The sequence below is a fragment of the Marmota marmota genome, unplaced genomic scaffold (genome assembly GCF_001458135.2).
Source record: "Marmota marmota marmota unplaced genomic scaffold, marMar, whole genome shotgun sequence".
In the NCBI taxonomy this organism is placed as follows: domain Eukaryota; kingdom Metazoa; phylum Chordata; class Mammalia; order Rodentia; family Sciuridae; genus Marmota; species Marmota marmota.
In genome coordinates, this window is record NW_025999968.1 from 18,885,725 (window position 1) to 18,907,226 (window position 21,502).

Here is a 21,502-nt window from a genome sequence, read left to right on the forward strand (position 1 = left end):
GGGGGGGGGGAATCAAGTCACATGTCTTTACTTAGTTTAGAATTCAGTTTTCCCAGAAGATAGAAATCAAATTTATATTTAAGTAATTTATACATATCATCAATAAACATCTTACTATAACCTAATTTTGTTGAAATTGGCCTAAGTCTTTACCAAAACAGAAAGAAGAAAATTCTAGAGGAAGAAAAAAATTAGTGATAGTTTATAGTGTAACAGATACTGTTTGGGAATTATAAATTAGGTTGAAAACAGTATGTAATCTCAAGGTTTGATTGAATTAAAAGTTATAAAACCATTTGATTTTATGTTAAAACATATCTATTGTAAAATTATCTCATAAATTATTAAACTGTTCATTCAAGTACTTTAGTTTGGATCTGGAATATCCTTCCAAAGGCTCATGTGGCAACGCTTAGTAACTAGCTCGGTGCTATTGTAAAGTGGTGGAAACTTTTAAGAGGTGGGACTGACTAGGAAGTCTTTGATCATTTAAGATATACCCTTTAAAAGGATGTGGGACCTCACTTCTCTTTTTTTTTTGGTATGGGGGATTAAACCCAGGGTCACTTAACCACCGAACCACATCCCCAGCCCTTTTTTATTTTTTTTATTTTGAGACAGGGTCTTGCTAAATTGTGTAGGGCCTCACTAAATTGCTGAGCTCTCTCTGAACTTTTGATCCTCCTGTCTCAGCCTCACTGGGATTACATGCATGAGCCACACTCCTTCCTCTTTATCTCTTTCATCCAAACCATGCGGTAAACAATTCTGTTTTGTTATGTGCTTCCCAACATGACACGCAGCCTTATTACAGGCCTAAAAGCAATGGGAAACCTTCCAAACTGTGAGCTAAAATAAACTTTTTATCTTTTTTAAGTCAATTATCTTAGGTATTTTGTTATAGTAATGGAAAGTTGATGAACACAGAAAGAGATAAAAATGAAAAATAGTTCAAAGATCTTTGAAATTCAGCTTTCTATTAAAAGGCAAAGAAAAATGTAAGAGCTTTTTCTAAAAAAGCTTGGGTGTCATCTAAACGATAAAATTCTATAAGATTAAATCATAGGTTATCTCCTGATATAAAGCTTAAACAAAAAGTAACAAAGATCATGCTTATAATAAATGCTTGAACCAGAAAGCAAGTATAAATAAACAATCCTAAAAAATGTCTCTCACTACTAATCTATAACACAATTAGGTTTTTATGAACAATAATGCTATAAATTACTAAGATATTTCTTATGTAAGACTGGCTAAAAATTAATGAAATGACAATGGTTGGACTTTTGTTCAAAAAAAAGTTCCATTTTTAGTGCTATATAGTTTTCTGTTAGGGTGAAAGGAATGAGTAAATCATCTCCAAATCTAATACACTGCTAACTTTTAACTACATATATCCTTTTGTTTGGTTCACTTTCCCCTACCTCAGAATAAAAACTGCAGTGTTTATTAAGTCCTTGGATTTGAATGAGTTTGATTTTCATCTGAGGAATGAAAGAGAGAAACATGCAAGCAAAAAACAAAAAACAACTACTACAAAAAAACAGATTCATCAGCATGACACACTCTTACAAGCAGAATGAGAAAAGTAGCTTTTCAGGTAGCTGCATGAAATTTTAGCCAAGACAGCACAAGGCTTACAGATGGCATGAGGCATGCTAAAGGAAAACAAAGGTTCAATAAAGCTGCTCTACTCATTGGCTTACCGCTCTGTACATGATCTGTCTGGCCAAGGAAGATTGAAAGACATTCTACAGCAAATCAAGGCAGAGGACAGAACAAAATGATTATAAAAAAAAATGCAATAGCTTTAAAACAAAAATATAATTAATCAATTTTTCTAAGCCAGAGGTGTATATTATTAAAAAAAATACTTCAATCATCCCAAGCACAAAGAAAAATGAAGAAAAGTCAGTTTCAAGTGATACTTTAACAAAGACAACAACTTATGATTATCACTAGTCTATACAACAAGTGCATTTTAAAATTAAATTTTAAATGTTCATGCTATTAAAAGTAGAAATAATAGTACTATAATTCAAAAGCACCAAAAGAGGCTTTACAGAGCAGATAAAACTTTACTAAGCAAATATCTGTCAGGACTGATAAAATGTTTTAACAATTATCAGTTATTAGATAAGGAACAATTTTTAGATTACAAAAAAATGTATCATTTGTCTTTGCTATTTACAAAAAGGGAATAAGTATACTTTTGTATGCATTAGTACTATACTTAATAAAGGGACAAAAAACAAATTCCTGACATTCAGTTCCTAAAATCAAATATTTCAACTTTCCTAGGATATTATGAGACACAAGAATGAAATTAAATATTATAATATGTTTCCAAAATCATGCTTGCCTAGAAACAAATTCTGTGTTAGAAGGTTAGCTTTAGTATAGGAACAAGGAATGATCAATTAGACTACCACATGGAAAAATAAAAACTCACAGATATTAATAATGAGAAGTAGTTTAACAAAAATCCTAAAACTTGCTTGGCAACTGTTTGTCATGTTCCCAATCAGTAATTCACCGGAAAAATGGAGTTAGCTTATATTTGGGAACAAAATTATATAATGATCTAAACTTAAGAATGTAGGATTCTGTTGGAAAAGGTGAGAGGAATCTTTATAGCCAAAATTTTATAGCAATAAAGTATACTCCTGTAATTATAGTGAACTTTATGAAATAATCTGACAAAAAATATACTTTTTGATTCTTTTCTAGAGACTTTCAATTCAACTAACATTAACTCACTGTAAGGCACATCTCTTTAGTTTTACTCATAAATTCACACTATTTAACAAACTCACCGGTCCACAGGAGTTGATGTATTCTCAATAAAACTGATAACTTTTTCCCTGACATTAACTGATTTTGTCTTCAAAGCCACAGTCATTTTATTTACTAGTGATTTCATTCCTCTATCATTTGAGCCATTAGAAGATTCACCCTGAAGAACAAGAACATAGAGAAATTAACTGTTCTCCAAACAATCAGCAGACATATTACTGCTAAAGGTTAGCCACACATTATGGACTCAATTATATCAACACCAATTTATATGTTGAAGTCCTAACTCCCAGCACACGTTAGAATGTGATTATACGTGAATATAGGGGACTTGGTATAAATCAAAACTGCCAACACCTCAATCAGCCTCCCAAACTACAACAAAATAAATTGTTGTGGTTTAAACTACCTAGTGTGTGCTATTTTGTTATGGTGACACCAACAAACTAATTTACTAGGTAAAACTATTTTTTAAAATGTAAAGAATAAAGGAAAATTAGGATATAATGGCAATATATAAGTGCTTGGAGTCTGCAATTACCTCTTTTACTCAATAAGAAATAAAGTTACTAATCTTTAATTCAGACTAGTCTACAAAAATAAGAAAATTATAATCAAACTAGTATTCATGTTGCTAAGTATTTAAATATTTATTCCTTGTATAGTTTTGCTTTTTAAAACATTCTCATTTATGCTTTTAATTTTGAAATAAAGGTTATTCTGATATATTTAAATGTAAATAAGAGTGAGTATAATTCTTATATCATTTCATGGAATATTCACATATACCCTAGAGGGCAATATGGTAATGGATGTCAAACATTTAAGTGATCCTATCTTTTGTCCATTAATTCCTCTTTAGATTTTATAGAGAAGAAATAATTAGAAAGTGCCAAAAGATTTAGGTATTGTTTTATGATCTAATTAACACTTTTTTAAAAATATTTTTTTTAGTTGTAGATGGACAGAATACCTTTTATTTTATTTTTTTATTTTTATGTGGTGCAAGGGATCGAACCCAGTGCCTCATCATGCATGCTAGGCAAGCACTCTACAACTGAGCCACAACCTCGGCTATTTTAAAACATTTTAAAACGCTAGAAAATGTTTATATATTCAGTGAAAAGAAAACAAAACTATATAAACTGTGATCATTACTTTAAAAATAGAATATAAAATACACATAAAAATAGGTAAATATACATTCAGTAAACAAATTGATGGAATTTTTCAAAATATGAAAGGTGATTATCCTTGGCAATTACAGGTGATTTTGTTTTCTTTATACTTAATTACATATGATGCTACAGTGAACATATTTTACTTCTATTCTTAAGATAATTAAGTCATTAACTATACAAAAGATCATGTTTCTAACTTCATACCCTAAATTAAAACTAATTAAACTAACTGGAATTATTTGGAACTTTTGAATAGAATACAACTTTAGGGTAGTTTCTACAGTAGCATCACAATCAGTGTTTTCAAATCTGAAGACAAAAGCTTCAAGAGAAATCCTATCCAAAGGAATGGATGGAAATATAAATTAGAATAATGTGTTTTTTTTTTTTTTTTTTTTTGAGGGTCATTTGATAGTACAGCAGAATTCTAAGGATTTTGATAAGTAATCTTTTGATCAAATTATTCTACTTTTATGACTAAATAATCATGGCATATGCAAACATATCACTATACAAATTAACTGTATTAATGTTTGTATTAGAAAAAGATTAAAAGTGAAGTATTCAGCAACAGGATACTAACTGATTATTAATATATCCATACAACAGAATACTATTTAATTTTTCATACAAAGACCTCTCACATACCTAGAGAATCAAGGTAAAAACAAAATTCTTACAAAAGCCTTATCTGCTGAAGATGACAGTAAGTTTGCTTTGATTTGTATGGCTACAGATAAACTTCAATATATTTACTATTAAAAGTTTGGTCAAGGTACTATGTATGTATTTTTTCATTTAATCCCCAAATCATTTTTAAGTCATCCTTATAAAGATGGTTCTGTTATTATCAACTTTATTGCAATAGGTGGAAAAAATATAGCTGGAAGATATTGCTGGAGATCATAAAGAAGGTTAAGTTATAGATTTGAAAACTGAACCCCAGTATGGCAGGACTTTAAGTCCAAATTAGTAATCACAATCCTGTACTATACTTTTCCATTTCTGTTTTAAAAAGTAAATGTTAGATAGGTGACTCTTATTTGTTAAGAACATGATTTAGTGACATCTAATTCAAATGATGTGAGATATTAAAAAAGCACAAAACACTACCCAAATATTTCCAAATTAGAAGAGAAAAATACATTTACTATGGCAGAGCTCCTGCAGTAATATATATCTCCATAACTAAATATCAAATACAACAGGATTGGCAATTATTTCCTATCTTCCTCTGGCTGGTCCAATATTACACATGAATTTAGACTAAAATCCTAATCATAGAATTAGTGGTGGGGAGGGTACAGACATAGTGTGTTCAGGAAATATAAATAGGAGCCCCAATATACTGCTGGACCAAGCTAAAAGACTTCTGGAACCAGCTCACTTAACAGTTCTAGCTAGGTTAGCTGTGCAGGCTTAATCCATCATTTCACTAACCTTACAAAAAAATGATTCCATATTATTTATTTATTTATTTTTTAGTTCTAGGTGGACACAACATCTTTTATTTTATTTTTTTAATGTGGTGCTGAGAATCGAACCCAGTGCCTCACGCATGCTAGGTGAGCACGCTACCACTTGAGCACATCCCCAGCCCCGACTCCTCATTATTTCTATTTAGATATTTTTACATCATTTCTGTTATGGTAGGGGTTTAGCAGTTAATGAACTTTACTGCAAATTATTAAAAGTCTGATGACATATTCCACACACACACTTACATCAACAGAAGAATTGATACTGCTCCTTGACCCTGAGGTACTAGCAATCCAATGGCCATATCCATTTTCTGGCCCATCCACATTAATGTCTGCCAGGTGCTGCTGCAGTGCTTAAACAAGAAAAACAAAACACAACGAAACCTGAACTATGAAACACTTCTGGAAAGATTCATTACCAGGTAAGTATAACAAATATATAATAGCTGAGTTAAAAAATATTAAAGGACATAATCATAAGTATTTCTTTTTGGTACTTCCATAAAGAAATAAAGAACCTTAGACTACAGCAAACCTCCTACTCCTCCTTTTTAAAGCTCCCTGTACAAAAATAACTTTTAACTGTCCCTAAGGGTGATAATAATTGTATGGTTTTTGTTTTCCTCTTTGGAAACTAATCTTTCATGTACTAACAGATACCTCTTCAACAATTTTAGGACATAAAGGATTAACAGAAAACCTACGAAGGCTTTGTTATGTAAAAGAAGATGTAAATTTTCCCATAATGAAGAATAGTTATAGAAAGAAAGATTATTCTTAGTTAAAAAAATTAAAGTTTAAAAGTTTCTAAAATCTAGAGCTTACTATAAAATAATGCTTTCCAAATACTTTTGAGAATTATCTGCCTAATAACCAAATTCTATATCATGTTATCAAGATATTTAATAAATACCACTGGACATAAGGTCAACACTTGCTCAACACTACTAATTAATCCCTTTATAGATACCTCTGAGTGTAAGCCTCACAAGGTAGTTATGAGGTCATGATATATAGAAGACAATCATAATCCATTTTTGTATTTGTTTTTTAAATGTGTTCTAATTAGTTGTAGATGACAGTAGAATGCATCTTGACATATTATACACAAATGAAGGATAACCATAATCTTTAATTCAACAAAGACCCAAGAGCAAACAGATCCTAATTTACCAAAAACTCCAAGTTACAGCATAAAACTATTTAGGTCAGAACTTACTTCTAGTAAGACTCTCATAACTAAAACCCAAGATTCTATTACCTTCAACATTTATTGATTTGATCCTATCATTAATTTGCCCCAGTATTTATAATTCCATACTTTTATGATACCTCTTTTCCAAACATAAGGCAGGTTCTTTTGAAACCTTATTATACTGACCTAATCATAAATTCTCAAATATTTGCCTGCAAAGACTTTGAAATTTGGCAATTATTTTACTTTCCTAGATTGCCAGATATTAGTCTGCAGATTTGAAAACATCAATTTATTTATTTTATTCCTTCAGTCAACTTTTTAAACCAGCTAATACCTTCAAGTAATTAAAAAATAAAATGATAATAAAATACCTAAATACTATATAGGGCATACTGTGAAAAGCATTCCTCCAGCTCATTTCCCATTCCTATCAAATCCTTCTTCTTCACAAGGGCATATAGTATGAACAATTTTTCATGCATGTTATTAAAAACATATTTTGAAGGAACTGGGGACGTAGCTCAGTGGTACAGTGCTTGCCTACCATGCATGAGGCCCTGAGTTTGATTCCCACCACTACACACACACACGTGTGCACATGTGAATATGTGCATGTGTGTGTGTAAATACATATATATATATTTTTTAGAACACAAGCTAATTAAACACATTTTCCTAAACAGTCCTTCACCCAACATTCACTTATTTCAGTTGTTTGTTATCCAAATGTTCTTTTGGCTGTGTCTTTTTTTGAAAACACTGAATGACTGAAGAAAGAGCCTACCCATTAACTAACTTCAAATCAGCTTTGCTGACAATCACTATAATTTTCTCTGAAAACCGGAGGTGAAGAAATTAATTAAAACCTTACCCATAAATCCTCCACTGGCAATACTCACATATTCCTTATTTTTCTGTAATGATAAATGATAAAATTATTCCAAAATGCAATTTAATTAAAATAAAACTTCAGATAGTTCTAAAATATTGACAAATGCAATATATGGACACTTTATTTTTTCTTTGACATTCTGGACTTTGGCCTGGAGACATATACATTTACCTTGTGTATTATTATAAGGTCTGGTGGTTGGTAGGAAAAAGGGGACAACTTCATAGATATTAACAGGATTGTTAATATTTTACTTATAATATAGTCCCAATAGTGCAAGAGTCAAAGCAAATTTAATTAAATGGTATTTTAGGATGTAATGAAAGTGGTAAGATTTCAAAATATTTTGTCCTTAATGAAAATGTAACATAAAAAATACTGTAGTTAATTATGAAAAATAAATGACAGAGGGGCTGGGGTTGTGGCTCAGTAGTAGAGCGCTTGCCTAGCATGCATGAGGCACTGGGTTCAATCTCTCACACCACATAAAAGAAAACAAATAAAGTAAAGGTATTGTGTCCATCTACAACTAAAAAAATATTTAAAAAAAAAAGAAGAAGAAAAGATGGCTAAATGCCATAAATAAATATACATATTTACTCAACTGAAAAGTGAAGATATGAAAATGAATTATATGGCTACAGTAAAAAGTATTAAAACATAAGAAGTCATAAAGAATACAACAGAATTATCCAGAAATATATCCTGATGCACAGAAGAATTTGGTGTAATAAGAAGGTGGTACTTCAAATTTCTAACAAAATTGTTTGCTATCTGTTAAAAAAAAAAAAAAATCATTCTTACCTCATTTCTTTTATAAAATAAATACCAGAGGGTTCAAGAATTAAAACATAAAAATAAACCATACAAACAGGTGAAAAAAATCTAGAAGACAAACTTTCTTGGCAAGACACAAAACCAAAAAGCTATGAAGAAAAATACAGACAAATCTGAACATACATATAATAGTTAAAAATTATCTAGGCAAATTTCTTCAAGGTGATAGCAATAACTGAGCAAAATGAAATAATCTATGTCAGCATACCTGTAAAAAGTGTGCCAGGACCATGTTCATATACATGTCTTCTTCCTCCCTGCCACTACCCATAAAACAGAGATGCTCCCCACCAGCTATGGAGCCGGACTCAATGGACTGCTTCTGTGCTTCCAGCAAGGACTTTACTGACTGTGCAAACTCGGATGGATTCTGGAGCATCTAGACAATTTTTAAAAATCAAAAACTTGGCAAGTGTGTTTCACATATATTTGCAAAACTTGAAGTATTTTTGTAGGAAAATAAAATCAACATTTAAAGATCCACCATGAAAACAATGTAAAAAGAAAAGGCTATTATAAGTAATCCCTGGGATAAGAGAAATGTCTGTAAATGAGCCTATAATACATTAGAACAAAATGCTGTAAGTTCACAGAAAGAGTGTCTCTCTCCCTCCCACTCCCCACAAATACAACCCTACTAAAAAAATATTTGTTGTTTCTTATATAACACACAACTAGCTACAGTATGCTTCGGTATCACAGCAAAAAGAGTTTAAGATTGAATAGAAGGGTCCATGACCAAAAAATAGATCAAAACAATTATATTTTTTGTTTACTGAACAAGTTGTGTTATTTCTTAGAGGACCATCAGAAATAGTAAAAACCATTTGTTTATCAACACTACTTTAAGTACTAGAGACACAAGGATGAAAAATATCTTACCCTCAAGGAAACAAGTATGCCAATAACTACAAAAAAATTTTTTAAAGTATTATAATTGGCTACATAAAAGGTACAATAAAAGTCCAATAGAAAAAAAGGACAGATCATATAAGAGGGAAACTTTTTTAAAAGACGCAGGGGTATTCCACTAGTAATTACCACTGTTTTTCACCCATCATTTTGGTTTAAAAAAAAAAAAAAGATTAATAATTTCCAATAATGCTGATGACATGAAACAATCTTCAGTTTACAGTTATGAAATATCAGGTAGGTCAGCTTTTTAAAAAGGCAATTAGGTACCAGGAGTGGTAGTACACGCCTATAATTCCACTGACTCCAGAGGCTAAGGCAGCAAAAAGTTTGAGGCCAGCCTAGGAAAACAGATCAACATCCTGTCTCAAGATAAAAAGTAAAGTGGGCTGGGGATGTAGCTCAGTGGTAAAACACACCTTAGTTCAATTCCAAATAAATAAATAAATAAATAAATGGTAATTAGATGGTCATTAGTAAAATTTATATGCCCATATCCCTCAACACAACAATTCTACTTTTAAGAATCTACTTTATAGAAATATTTGGCCCAAGATCACAGAATAAGCATAAGAATATTAACTGCAGCATTGTTTTTTTTTTAACAAGAAAACTTAAAATAACCCAAATATACGTATCAGGCAATAAATATATAGTAATAATATTAATTATATCAATAATATCTTTACCATGGACCGCTATGCATTAAAAATAAAAACAAATACAGTTAAATGGAAAGATCGCCAAGAAATAGGTAAAAAGAAAAAGCAAGCGGCAAAAAAAGAAATAGTTAAATATATATTAAAAGTCCAGAAGATTAAACAAGCTGATAATAGTGGTTAACTCGGGATATCCTTTGAAAAACTTTTAATTCAGTTATTAATGAATAAATAGAGTAAATTTTCAAAATAAGCATGAGAGAAATCAAGGAAGAGAAAGGTACAGAATTCACATAAAGGATATAAACAAGCCAGGATAGTCTTTGATTTAGTCCAAAACTCTGAATTCGTCTACTTCATTTTCCATTAGTTTCCTCTCAACACCACCTAGGCCCTTCTACACTTCCTTTTAGCCTTAGAATCAACTTTTCTAGACAAGGTGAAAAGAAGAAGGGTGGACTACATATTCAGCATGGGGTTTATTTCCCTACTCCTCTATTTTCACTATCTCTGAGGCTCTAATGACCCCAGAACAACTTAAATTATGTCAGTCTCAGTTCTACAAATGATACTAAACTTCACTGACAAGATTTAATTTTTAGTTTACTCTTTCAATTGTAATGACTCTAGGGCAGTAATTTTAATAACTGAGTACTTCATATGCCAAATACTAACCTTACTAAATATGAGTCTGTTATATACATAAGTACATGTGCTTACAGTAAAAAAAAAAAATGGCTTATGGTAAAAGCTTTTATAAGTCTTATCCAATTATAATAAGAGCTGATCTTTACAGAGTACTTACCAGGTGCAGGTACAGGTAATTCATAGTAAGTTTAGAATTTACTGACATAACAATGGTAAGCAACAGTAAGACATAGTTAACAGTTTTCATTTACCCTTTATGATGCTACAAGAGTATACTGGGTAAAAAGTAAGTCTGAGAGCAACATTTCTTCTAAGGGCAGAGACTCCCTCCTTAAGCAAAAAGAAACATACCCAATCTGAAACATAAATATAAAATTATGAACTAAAAAAAAAAGTTACTTTCTCTCTTACAAAAAATTTACCAGCATTTATACTAACCAGATCTGAATCTAAGTGGAAAGCAGTTGATAAATGCCCAGCATTATACTGCTCAGCTGGACGGCAATCCACCACAAAGAATCGGACTCCTTCCTAAAAGGAAAACAACATTTGCCATACTGTAATTTGCCATGAGGCTCATAATCCACAATATAACACTAACAAACAAAGAAGATGAAACAAGTTTACATTTAAAACAAACAGATCTCGCACAGAATTAAAGGACCCAATTTGTGCAGATATGAAAAAATAACCTAAAGGTCCTAAATACTCCTATTCATTTTTAACAGTTAAAATACATTTTTAATTTACTGAATATATTGTTCTTGACTCAAAAGTCTTAAAATATTTACCAAGAGAATGTCAGTTTGAATTATAAAAGTAATTATATTGGAATCTGACAATTCTGAAATGTTTATCACTAGATAGTTATAAACACAATTCTAGATACAATGATATTGGCCAAACTATATTGTTATATAGTGTGCATGTATAAATATGAACAACGAATCCCACCATTATGGGCAACTATAATGCAACAATAAAAAAAGCAGGAAAAATATTTGGGATGCTTATATTTTTAAAATTCTAAACCATAGTACAGTTATAATAAGAACTCCAACTGACCTCTGCAAAAGGCCTGTCTTCCTGTATCTGTTTTCCACTGTCGAACCTTGGAAATATATCCCACCTTCCAAATACACATGCCCAAGGTTGACTGAGGAACTATGAGTAATTAACAGCATGTACTGAAAAATATCACTGGTCACCTGGCTCATTGGATTTTTATTAAGATTATAACGGACAAAAATTATCAGCAAATCATCATAAAATTTTCATTTGCTAGCTTTATGGCATTTAACCATGTAATTCAATTAGCTCTGCAACTACTCAGAATTTAATTGTTATGTGCTAAAGTCACCCTTATACAATGCCACAATCAGTTGCTTTGCTGAAATATGAAAACAGATATGGCAATTTATAAAAATTTGTGTCAAGAGTGATAAAAAATTACTGACAATTATAATAGCAGACAAGCTGGCAGTTTAAAAACTTATCAGCTGGACAGAAAATTCAACACACTATTAGAAATACTAAAAAAGCCATACTGTTGTAAATTATTTTGTGGGAATCAATGAACAAGGAGGAAGTGTGGGTTCTTTCTTTCTTTCTTTATTTTTCGTGCTGTGGATTGAACCTGGGGCTTCATGCATACTAAGCACATACCCTATTGCTGAGCTATAGCCTCAATGCCAATTCCTCATATTTAAAAGGCATAGTTCATTGTTGGTGGGACTGAAAAATTGGTGCAACCACTACGGAAAGCAATGTGCAGATTACTCAGAAAACTTGGAATGTAACCACCATTTGACCCAGTTACCCCACTCCTCAGTATATACTCAAAGGACTTAAAATCAACATACTACAGTGACACAGCCACATCAATATTTATAGCAGCTCAATTCACAATAGCTAAGCTATGGAACTAACCTTGGTACCCTTCAACAGACAAATGGATAAAGAAAATGTGATACACACACACACACACACACACACACAATAGAATATTACTCAGCTAAGAAGAATGACTTTATGACATCTGCCAGTAAATGGATGGATCTGGAGACTACCATGCTAAGTGAAATAATCCAGTCCCCAAAAGCCAAAGGTAAAATGTTTTCTCTGTTATGTGGAGACAAACCCAAAATAAAGATGAGTCGAGTGGGTAGGAGGAAGAATAGAAGTTCAGTAGATGAGGACAGTAGTTCAGTAATTCAGACAATGGGAAATAGAGGAAAGGGAGTAGGGACAGGAAATGGAGTGAATGTGACATATTTTCCTGTGTATATATATAAAAACATCACAGTGAATTCCATCGTTCATATACATCCACAAGAATGGGAACCTAACCAGAATAAGATATACTCTATGCTTGTATAATTTTTATCAAAATGGAATCTACTGTCATGTATAACTAAAAAGAACCAATAAATAAATTAAATAAAATAAAAGGCATAGTAAGCTGTCAAATGGGTTTTTTACTTACCCCCTGAAGCTGATTTGCTTGAAGGATCTCTGACACTGAAATGGCCATACAAAGAGCCTGACTCAGATCTGCATCATCATCCTTAATTCCCAACAAAGTACTACCAAAGAGATGATGATTATCCTATTTAGAGAGAAATTTTTAAACATTTTCAAGAAAATCAAAATCAAACTCTTCATAAAAATAGACTTGTTAAACTAAAATAAAATGTGAAATAATTATGGAACATCCTTGAGTCCTATGACTTTTAAAACTTAATATCATATTTCTCAAATATTATAGGCTAAAAGATATGAAAGTCCACAAAGTCCCTGTCAGAAATCATATGAATCACAGACTTAAGAAAAAATAACATTCCACACAGCCATCTGACATAGTTAAATATTAAATTTTAGAGTACGGAATATAGCTCAGGAGTAGAATGCTTGCCTAGCATGTATGAGGCCCTGAGTTCCATCCCTGGTACAGGGGGGAAAAAATTTAATGTTTGCTCATAACTTTTTCACATAATGTAATAAGAACAAAAAATCTGAGAGAAACTGATTGCATAAGTTATGTAATACAATGATGTAGTCTGGTCTAATTTTCAACTACTAATTCAGATTATTTACTATGTTTACTCTCACAACAATGAAAATCAGTAAGATTTCTTTTTCACCCAGTATGTTATATCACTTTTCAATCACCTGACTTACCCAACACTGTTGAAAATTAAATGATCTACATAAGGAAATTATTAAAATAGCTTAAATTAGTTCCTAGAATTAGTTTTTTAACTGACTGAGGAAATGTTCTCAAAAGATTAATGGTTAACTATACCTGCCATCTGAGACACAATAACTGAACATAATTTAACCTCATTTTAGTGACACTGCTGACTAACTACTAGGAAGTATGTGGCAGAATGCTTAAAAGAACAAAACAAACAAACAAACAAAAAACAGCATCAATGATCTCACAAGCCACAGAGATCACTGGCAAACCTGTGTGCTTCTAATCCTTTATTTTATTTTAGTTTCCCAGTCTTCTATTGAAACCACTTATTAGTCTAAGGATCTAGGTCTCTTAAGGGCTAAGTGACTCTTGATTTGTTTACAAAAGAACTCTGTATTGCTAAAGTTGTCCAAGGCGAAACTCCAGAGAAAGGCATAACTATATAACCTCCATTGGGTTTTTGTAATACAATATTTGAAGACACAAAAGCACTAATTTAGGAAATATCTCAATCAATTTTCTCATGATCAGCAATAACTAATAATCACAGCAAAGGTAACATGGTTCCCACTTTTTAAATCTATTTCTGCATATTTATAGGAAAAATCACACAAAGTGCAACACCTAAAAAGACAGAAAAAAATTTAGAGGATTTTAACTGATGGATACAAAATAAACAATAAGTACCCAAAATGTGAAAGCAAAAGAGTAGGTCATTTCTTATCTTTTACCTTCCTAAAAGAAGCTGGTGTTTTACTACAATAATACTGTGCCAGAGAGAAAAGGTCTTCTATATCTTCTAGATTCAAACTGGATGGAGTATTTTCCAAGAACTCTGAAATGTGATTACAGATATGACAACATTTAATAAGCTGCAAAAAATACAACAATTAATAATATTTATGTTCAAAGCTAAAGCAACATCAACATAATAAAAACTACATCAATGGAATTTCAACAGTGATGCTTTTAGAGCTGCTTGTGGAAAAATTAATTTCCCCAAAGGATAAACTGTTGACGTAATTCTATTAGTGAAGGATAGTAAGACAATGAAATCAAATTCATTAGCTTTAATAAGAATTTTCTGATTTATTCAACATCACATATAAAATCTCAGGGCCCTTAGAAATGAGTAAGAATAAGTCATGACTTCAACTTCTGTGAGAAAATAAAAATAAATCACAACGTAAGGTAAACATTATTATACATAGTAAAAAGTGCCAGGCAATATGCAGAAGTGACTATCTTTGTATGGGAGCTAAACTGAAGAGAACCCAAAAAAGAAAACAAGGTTTCACATTGGCGACTGTAAACTGAGCATTGAAAGGTACACTAAGGAAGGGTTGGGAAAGGAGAGACAAGGGCATTCTATTTGAATACTAAAACCAAAGAAATAGTATATGGAAAAAGAGTGAAAATACATTAAAGAATGACAAACAAGGTGAAATAGTCTTTAAGGTCTCTAACTAGAGAGTGCTCTACCCTAATCTCCCAAATTTATGGATGAGAAAACAGTGTTAGAGAGATTAAATAACCACAAATATATTCTCCACATTAAGTAATACTTACGAATAACTTCTTCTTTGCTATCTGACTCTTGTGCCAAAATAACTTCTCTGTAAAAGGGAATCAAATGATTTTGAGTTAAACATTAACAGAGCACCATGAGAAAAGAGGGGGGGGAAAATCTAACCAATCTGATACTTACTTTGCATTCACAAGGATAATTAACATTAAGAAATAAATAAAAAATGGATCCGCTTGTTGTAGATATCCATCCCATATTGCCTGAGTGACTTCAATGGAACAGTAACATGCAAAAAGGCTTCCAAGCTGCAATCAGGAAATGCAATGAAAGACATAAACCACTGAAGCTGACTTGTTCTTTTAAAAATATTAAAGCAAATGAATAAGTAATATTACATTGAATTTTCTGCACCTGATAATTTAATGTGTGCCTTAATTTTACTGTATGAAATCCAAAGGCAGAACATGTATGTTCAAAGGACAATAGGCCACTTATTAGCTGTGTAACTTAGAGCACATCACTTAACCTCTTTATTTATTTATTTATATTGTTTTTTTAAATACCTTTATTTAATTATTTTTATGTGGTGCTGAGAATCGAACCCAGGGCCTTACACATGCTAGGCGAGCACTTTACCTCTGAGCCACAACCCCAGCCCTCACTTAGCCTCTTTAAAGCTTCCATTTCTACTTCTGTTTTAAAAAAAAAACAAACAAAAAAAGGAATACTATTATCCATCTCCTACCACTGTTGTGAAAAGAGAAATAATTAATCTAGAATACCCAAAGTAATTAATATTCCTTTGCCTTAGCATAAAAAAATAGTATAATTACCTATCAAGCTCTATAAGGGCAACTAGCATAATTATTATTAATCACAGGACAGTATTTAACTTATAATAGTGAGGATCAAACATAGAACTTAAAAACACCTAATGTAATTTTAACAGCAATGTAAATGTGATTTATTTCCAAAATTTACTTGTAAATCATTTCAAATAAATGAGATAAAATTCATATCATTCAATAGATTTCAGCTCTGTGGTTGTGTATTTCAAATAAAAAGAGTCATTAATTTATAAGTATCTTTACAATCCAATTGTGGGTTTTTTTCTTTTTTTTTTTTTTGGAAACGGGGATTAATCTCAAGGAAACTCAACCACTGAGCCACATCCCCAGCCCTATTTTATATTTTATTTAGAAACCGGGTCTCACTGAGTTGCTTAGCACCTTGCTGTTGCTGAGGCTAGCTTTGAACTTGTAATCCTCCTGTCTCAGCCTCTGGAGCCATTGCACCTGGCCCAATTGTTTTTTAAATTGCATGAATTCAGTGATATTTTTAGATTTCTAAATGTTCATTAGATTCAAAAACAATTCCATCCAAAGGAATATATTTAAAACATCTTTAATAGCTAAAGGGAGCTAATGGGAACACACATGTTTAATGCATACTTTTTTGCTAGATACTAAACTACCGTCACGTTACTACTTCTTAATTCTCATAACAGGATTGCAAAGTCGTCATTTTCTTTCCATTTTACAGGTACTAGATTCAGATGAAACAACTTTCCTAAATTTACAGAGCTGGTGAGCGCTGGTGTGGGGACTAGGTAAAAGGACTAAGACTCCACAGCCCATGTAATTACATTTGACTACAGGGCTTTTAAAGTACAAAATGCTAATACTTTTTGTTGTTTGAAAAATTACTACTATAAATACAGATAAGAAGATATAAATACAAACAGAATAGTAATATACAGTCATCTTTATTCAGCTCAACTAAAACTATGATTGCATTGCTTAAATTATGGTTTCTCTGGATTTAGGAATTACTTTTAACTGCTTCCTTTCTTGATTTAAAGAAAGAAAGCTTCATTTCATCAATATGATACTACTAACAACAATGAACTATTTAAACTGGGCATGGTGATGCATGCCTATAATCTCAGCATCTCAGGAGGATTTAACAGCAACATGTGAAACCCAGAGAAACTACAATTTTTAAGAACTTTACTATTTTAACTAAAAGTGACAAGACTTTGGCCAAGAGGGAACTAAGGAATAGACCATTGAGGCTTGAAATGTAATGAGTCCAGAAGAGAAAAGAGTAGATTCTGTAATTCCCATTTCCTGGTTGCTAACTCATCCCATCGTCCTCAGAGATAAAAAATATTATTATTATTATTATTATTATTATTAAGGAAATCGAAGTTCCGAAACCTAAGTGTCATATCACACAGTTAATAGGTGGCAGAAATGGGATTCTTCCTAAAGTAAAGTTAATTAACATGTGATCAAAGAATATGCTTAATTTTTTAATAGTTTGTAGTACCCAATTATCGCTTTAGAAATACCTTCATTTAACCCAGAAAAGCAGTTCTCATATTGTGGTTTGAGGACTTTAGAAATCCCCAGAATCTATATTTACTGGGGAGTCTACTAGATCAAAATTATTTTCATAACAATACTTAACTTTTATTGGCTTATTTCATGCTTAATCCCTCAAAAATGAACAATAGAAGTCTCTGAAGGCTACATATTATTACAGATTGAATAAAGAAACAGATAAATGAATTCACCTGTCTCTTGACTTAGCCAGATATTGAGGAGATTTGTAAAACTATAAAACAGTGCCAATATTCACACTAATTTTCATTTGGAAAACACAGTTGTTTTCCATTAAAAGTTGATAATAATGTTATGCAAGGAATTTATCATTACTCTTAAGTGTACTAACAAGTGAATATTTAAAATGCCTTAGTTTTACTTTCTAATCAACATAATCCATATAAACAATGGACTGTCAATAAATTTTAAGAGTTTAAGAGGTCCCGAGACCAAGATTTGAGAACCACTTACTTCCCTTTGAAAATATCAATAACCAAGAATAGAGCACTGAATTTACTATTGTTTGACACTAATCATTTGATAATCTTAAGTAATTTTCCTTGTGATTGTTTACCATCAACAGTTTAAATACATATAAGTTTGGGGTTTTTGTTGTTGTTGTTGTTACCAGGTAGTGAACCCATGGGTACTTAACCACTAAGCCACATCCTCAGCCCTTTTTTTAAAAAAAAAAAAAAATTAGCTGTAGATGGACACAATACCTTTATTTTATTTATTTATTTTTATGTGGTGCTGAGGCTCGAACCCAGTGCCTCACACATGCTAGACAAGCACTCTACCACTGAGCTAGAACCCCGGCCCCACTCAGCCCTTTTTTTTCTATACCAGGATTGAACCCAGGGGCGCTTAACCACTGGGCCACATCCTCAGCCCTTTTTTGTATTTTATTTAGAGACAGGGTCTTGCTGAGTCGCTGAGGCTCGCTTTGGACCTGTGATTCTCCAGTCTCAGCCTTCTGAGCCACTGGGATTACAGGCATGCACCATCATGCCCAGCCCCACTCAGCCCTTTTTATATTTTATTTGAGACAAGGTCTTGCTAAGTTGGTTAGGGTCTTGCTAAGTTGCTGAGGCTGATTTTGACCTTGCAATTCTGACCCAGGCTCTGGAGCTGCTGGGATTATAGGCAAGCACCTATAATCTAAATACATACAGGTTTTAAATTGAACTGATATAAATCATATGTTTATATATATTATAAGCATATATTTGTGAAAATATGTATTAAATATATTGCTATAATTAGTATGTGAGTATACAGATATACATTAATGCATGATATGCATTAATATGTACTAAATACATATTAGTTATACTTCTACATATGTATAAAACAAAAGGCTAAACTTCATATCAAATAATTTGAACTTACAAAAGTAAATAATAAAGAAAGTTATTATGAAGTGCTAATAATTTTATTTCTTTGGTTTAGGTAGTAATGATCTACAATTTAGAATTTTTCTTTTTTTTCCTCGAAAAAATACTACCTCACTATAGTTTTATATAAACTATTTTTCATTAAGTGTTCCTACTTTCACTTTATTACCCAGTTGAGTGCATAGGAGTCTGGAGTAATTTTCTTAGTATCAAGAAAAGAACAAAGCTCAGGCTCATGGTACTGGATGAGTAATCGGAAGAGATGAAATGGTCTCCCCTTCAGGGAACAATCCCTAGAAGACAAAAGAAGCAGTGTTTTTTTACATTATAAATAATTACATTAGTAATAAATATTATTGCAAGACCTACCTCCTCTCCCCAACCCCAGAATATTTGAATACCACAGCATTTGTAGCAAGCAAGAACCAAACAGAGTTCAGTTGCTAACACCTCAATATGCCTGACATGACAAAAGTTTACAACAGCTCAACAGCCACTTTAGGGAGACTCTCTCCAAGTGAACCCCCAGGCAGCAATCAAAGTGAGACGACTATAGGAATCACTGAAACAGCACTTAGGTTATTGTGATAAGGTTAGGATCCCAAAAGATCTGTAGAGTTCTAAAGAAGTCCTGCCCCTTGCTTTCCAATCAAGTCAAAAAGCAAACTCCTAGAGAGGTTTTAAGTTAGTTCCAATAAAGCTCATATCCTCTGTTAGGAATGTCCTTTAGCAACGGCAAAAATCTGAAATGACCAAAGATAAACATTTCAGAATAATAAACTAAAGTCTTAGAAACTGTCAACGTAGCCTAGATACCAGGTACTCAGAATGAATTCCAGAAGACACCAAATATCATCTTATTGACAATTGTCCTTCAAGATGTTATTGTGAGAGTAAAATGGGAGAGTTGAACATGAACATTGTTTTAAAGGCTCCAAATACATATTCTATCATTATAATTATTAAAATGCCTTTTTCAAAAAACATCACATTCCAGTGAAAGATTCTTCAAAACTAGAAATTATTTCAAAAGTAGAAATAGTTACAAAAGGCCTGGATTCCATGCAGTTTTCTGGCATTATTTCAAGGAAGCATATCAGTCTACAGTTTTTAAGCAGGCTGCTCTGGCCAAGGTCATGACCACCTGATATGACATTTTTTTTTATTGGAGGTTCTGGGGATTGAACCCTGTGTACCTTGTGCATACTAGGTAAGTGCTCTACCACTTGAGCTACATCCCCAGCCCTACAACTCTGATTCAAATAGTATCATCTTCTCACCCAGATATCCAAGCATCTGAGCTCAAAGAAGACAACCCTCTGGAGCAGATCCAGATCAGGTCTGTGCACTGGGCTACCTTTCAGGACGCACAGTTCTTCATTCTCCCAGACACAGTCCCTGACTCCAAACTCAGGAGCCTTAACTTCAATTCCCACATTTCTGTCTAGATTTATTAGATACTATCTTTACATTAGTTCATTCTAGCATTTAAGTTTTTAATACCTCAAAATTTAACTAAGCAGGGCATGATGGCACATGCCTGTAATCCCAGTGGCTCAGGAGGCTTGGGCAGGAAGATCCAAAGGGCAAAGCCAGCCTCAGCAACTCAGAGAGGCCCTAAGCAACTCAGCAAGACCCTGTCACTAAGGCTGGGGATGTGGCTCAGTGGTTAAGTGCCCCTGGGTGGTTCAATTCCCAGTAACAACAACAATAAAAAAAAAAAAAAACAAAACAAAAAAAAAACCCTAACTGAGTTACTTTATGGAAAAAGTGTACCTTGAAAGATTGCTTTGCTTTTCTGGTAGTATGATCTTACTGAATACAGGAGAGCAGTACTTTTAAAAACTAAGGTTAAAAACAAAAAACACTGCAAATACATTTATTTCCACACAGTCTTACTGGTTAAAGTGTGGTATTATATGAACCATGTATAATTAATTTAATCTTCATTTGAACCAGTAGGCTTCACCAATTCCTCTGCCACAAATTATAAGCTTTACTTCATTCAGTTTTTGCAACACATGCTATCTGACTAGTCACAAGGGAATGAAGCAAGAATGTTATCTAATGAAATAACAAAAATGTTTAAATAGTTTAAAATATGGATCATCATAATAAAAAATCAGTATTTATCGAAGCACTATCTTATTCCAAACACTGTAGTAAGCATATTACAAAGTTATTTCATTTTATATTCACAAACAAATCTATATCCATTTTACAGATGAGAATACTGAGATTTAAGAAGGCAAGTAAAAGGGCTGGGGATATAGCTCAGTTGGTAGAGTGTTTGCCTCTCAGCACAAAGCCCTAGGTTCAATCCCAGCATCACCAAAAAAAAAAAAAAAAAAAAAGGAATCGAGAATAACAAGCCAAAAACGATGGCT

The 21,502-nt window shown here is 32.3% G+C and overlaps 1 protein-coding gene across 4 annotated transcripts in view; it reads right to left on the reverse strand.

The window, feature by feature from the left end:
* Window positions 1–21,502, reverse strand: part of Tbc1d23 (TBC1 domain family member 23) — a 59,073-nt gene that overhangs the window by 11,493 nt on the left and 26,078 nt on the right. For 2 of the 4 annotated variants that reach the window (XM_048803455.1, XM_015478585.2), the window contains exons 5-15: window positions 19,285–19,408; window positions 15,512–15,636; window positions 15,373–15,419; window positions 14,535–14,638; window positions 13,090–13,212; window positions 11,043–11,135; window positions 8,594–8,764; window positions 7,528–7,570; window positions 5,702–5,811; window positions 2,817–2,956; window positions 1,707–1,751 (exon numbers count right to left, since the gene is read on the reverse strand). In XM_048803455.1, coding sequence (XP_048659412.1) covers window positions 1,707–1,751; window positions 2,817–2,956; window positions 5,702–5,811; window positions 7,528–7,570; window positions 8,594–8,764; window positions 11,043–11,135; window positions 13,090–13,212; window positions 14,535–14,638; window positions 15,373–15,419; window positions 15,512–15,636; window positions 19,285–19,408 — 1,125 coding nt within the window. The remainder of the gene's footprint in view (window positions 1–1,706; window positions 1,752–2,816; window positions 2,957–5,701; window positions 5,812–7,527; window positions 7,571–8,593; window positions 8,765–11,042; window positions 11,136–13,089; window positions 13,213–14,534; window positions 14,639–15,372; window positions 15,420–15,511; window positions 15,637–19,284; window positions 19,409–21,502) is intronic. The other 2 variants (XM_048803456.1, XM_015478584.2) reach the window with 1 other exon arrangement.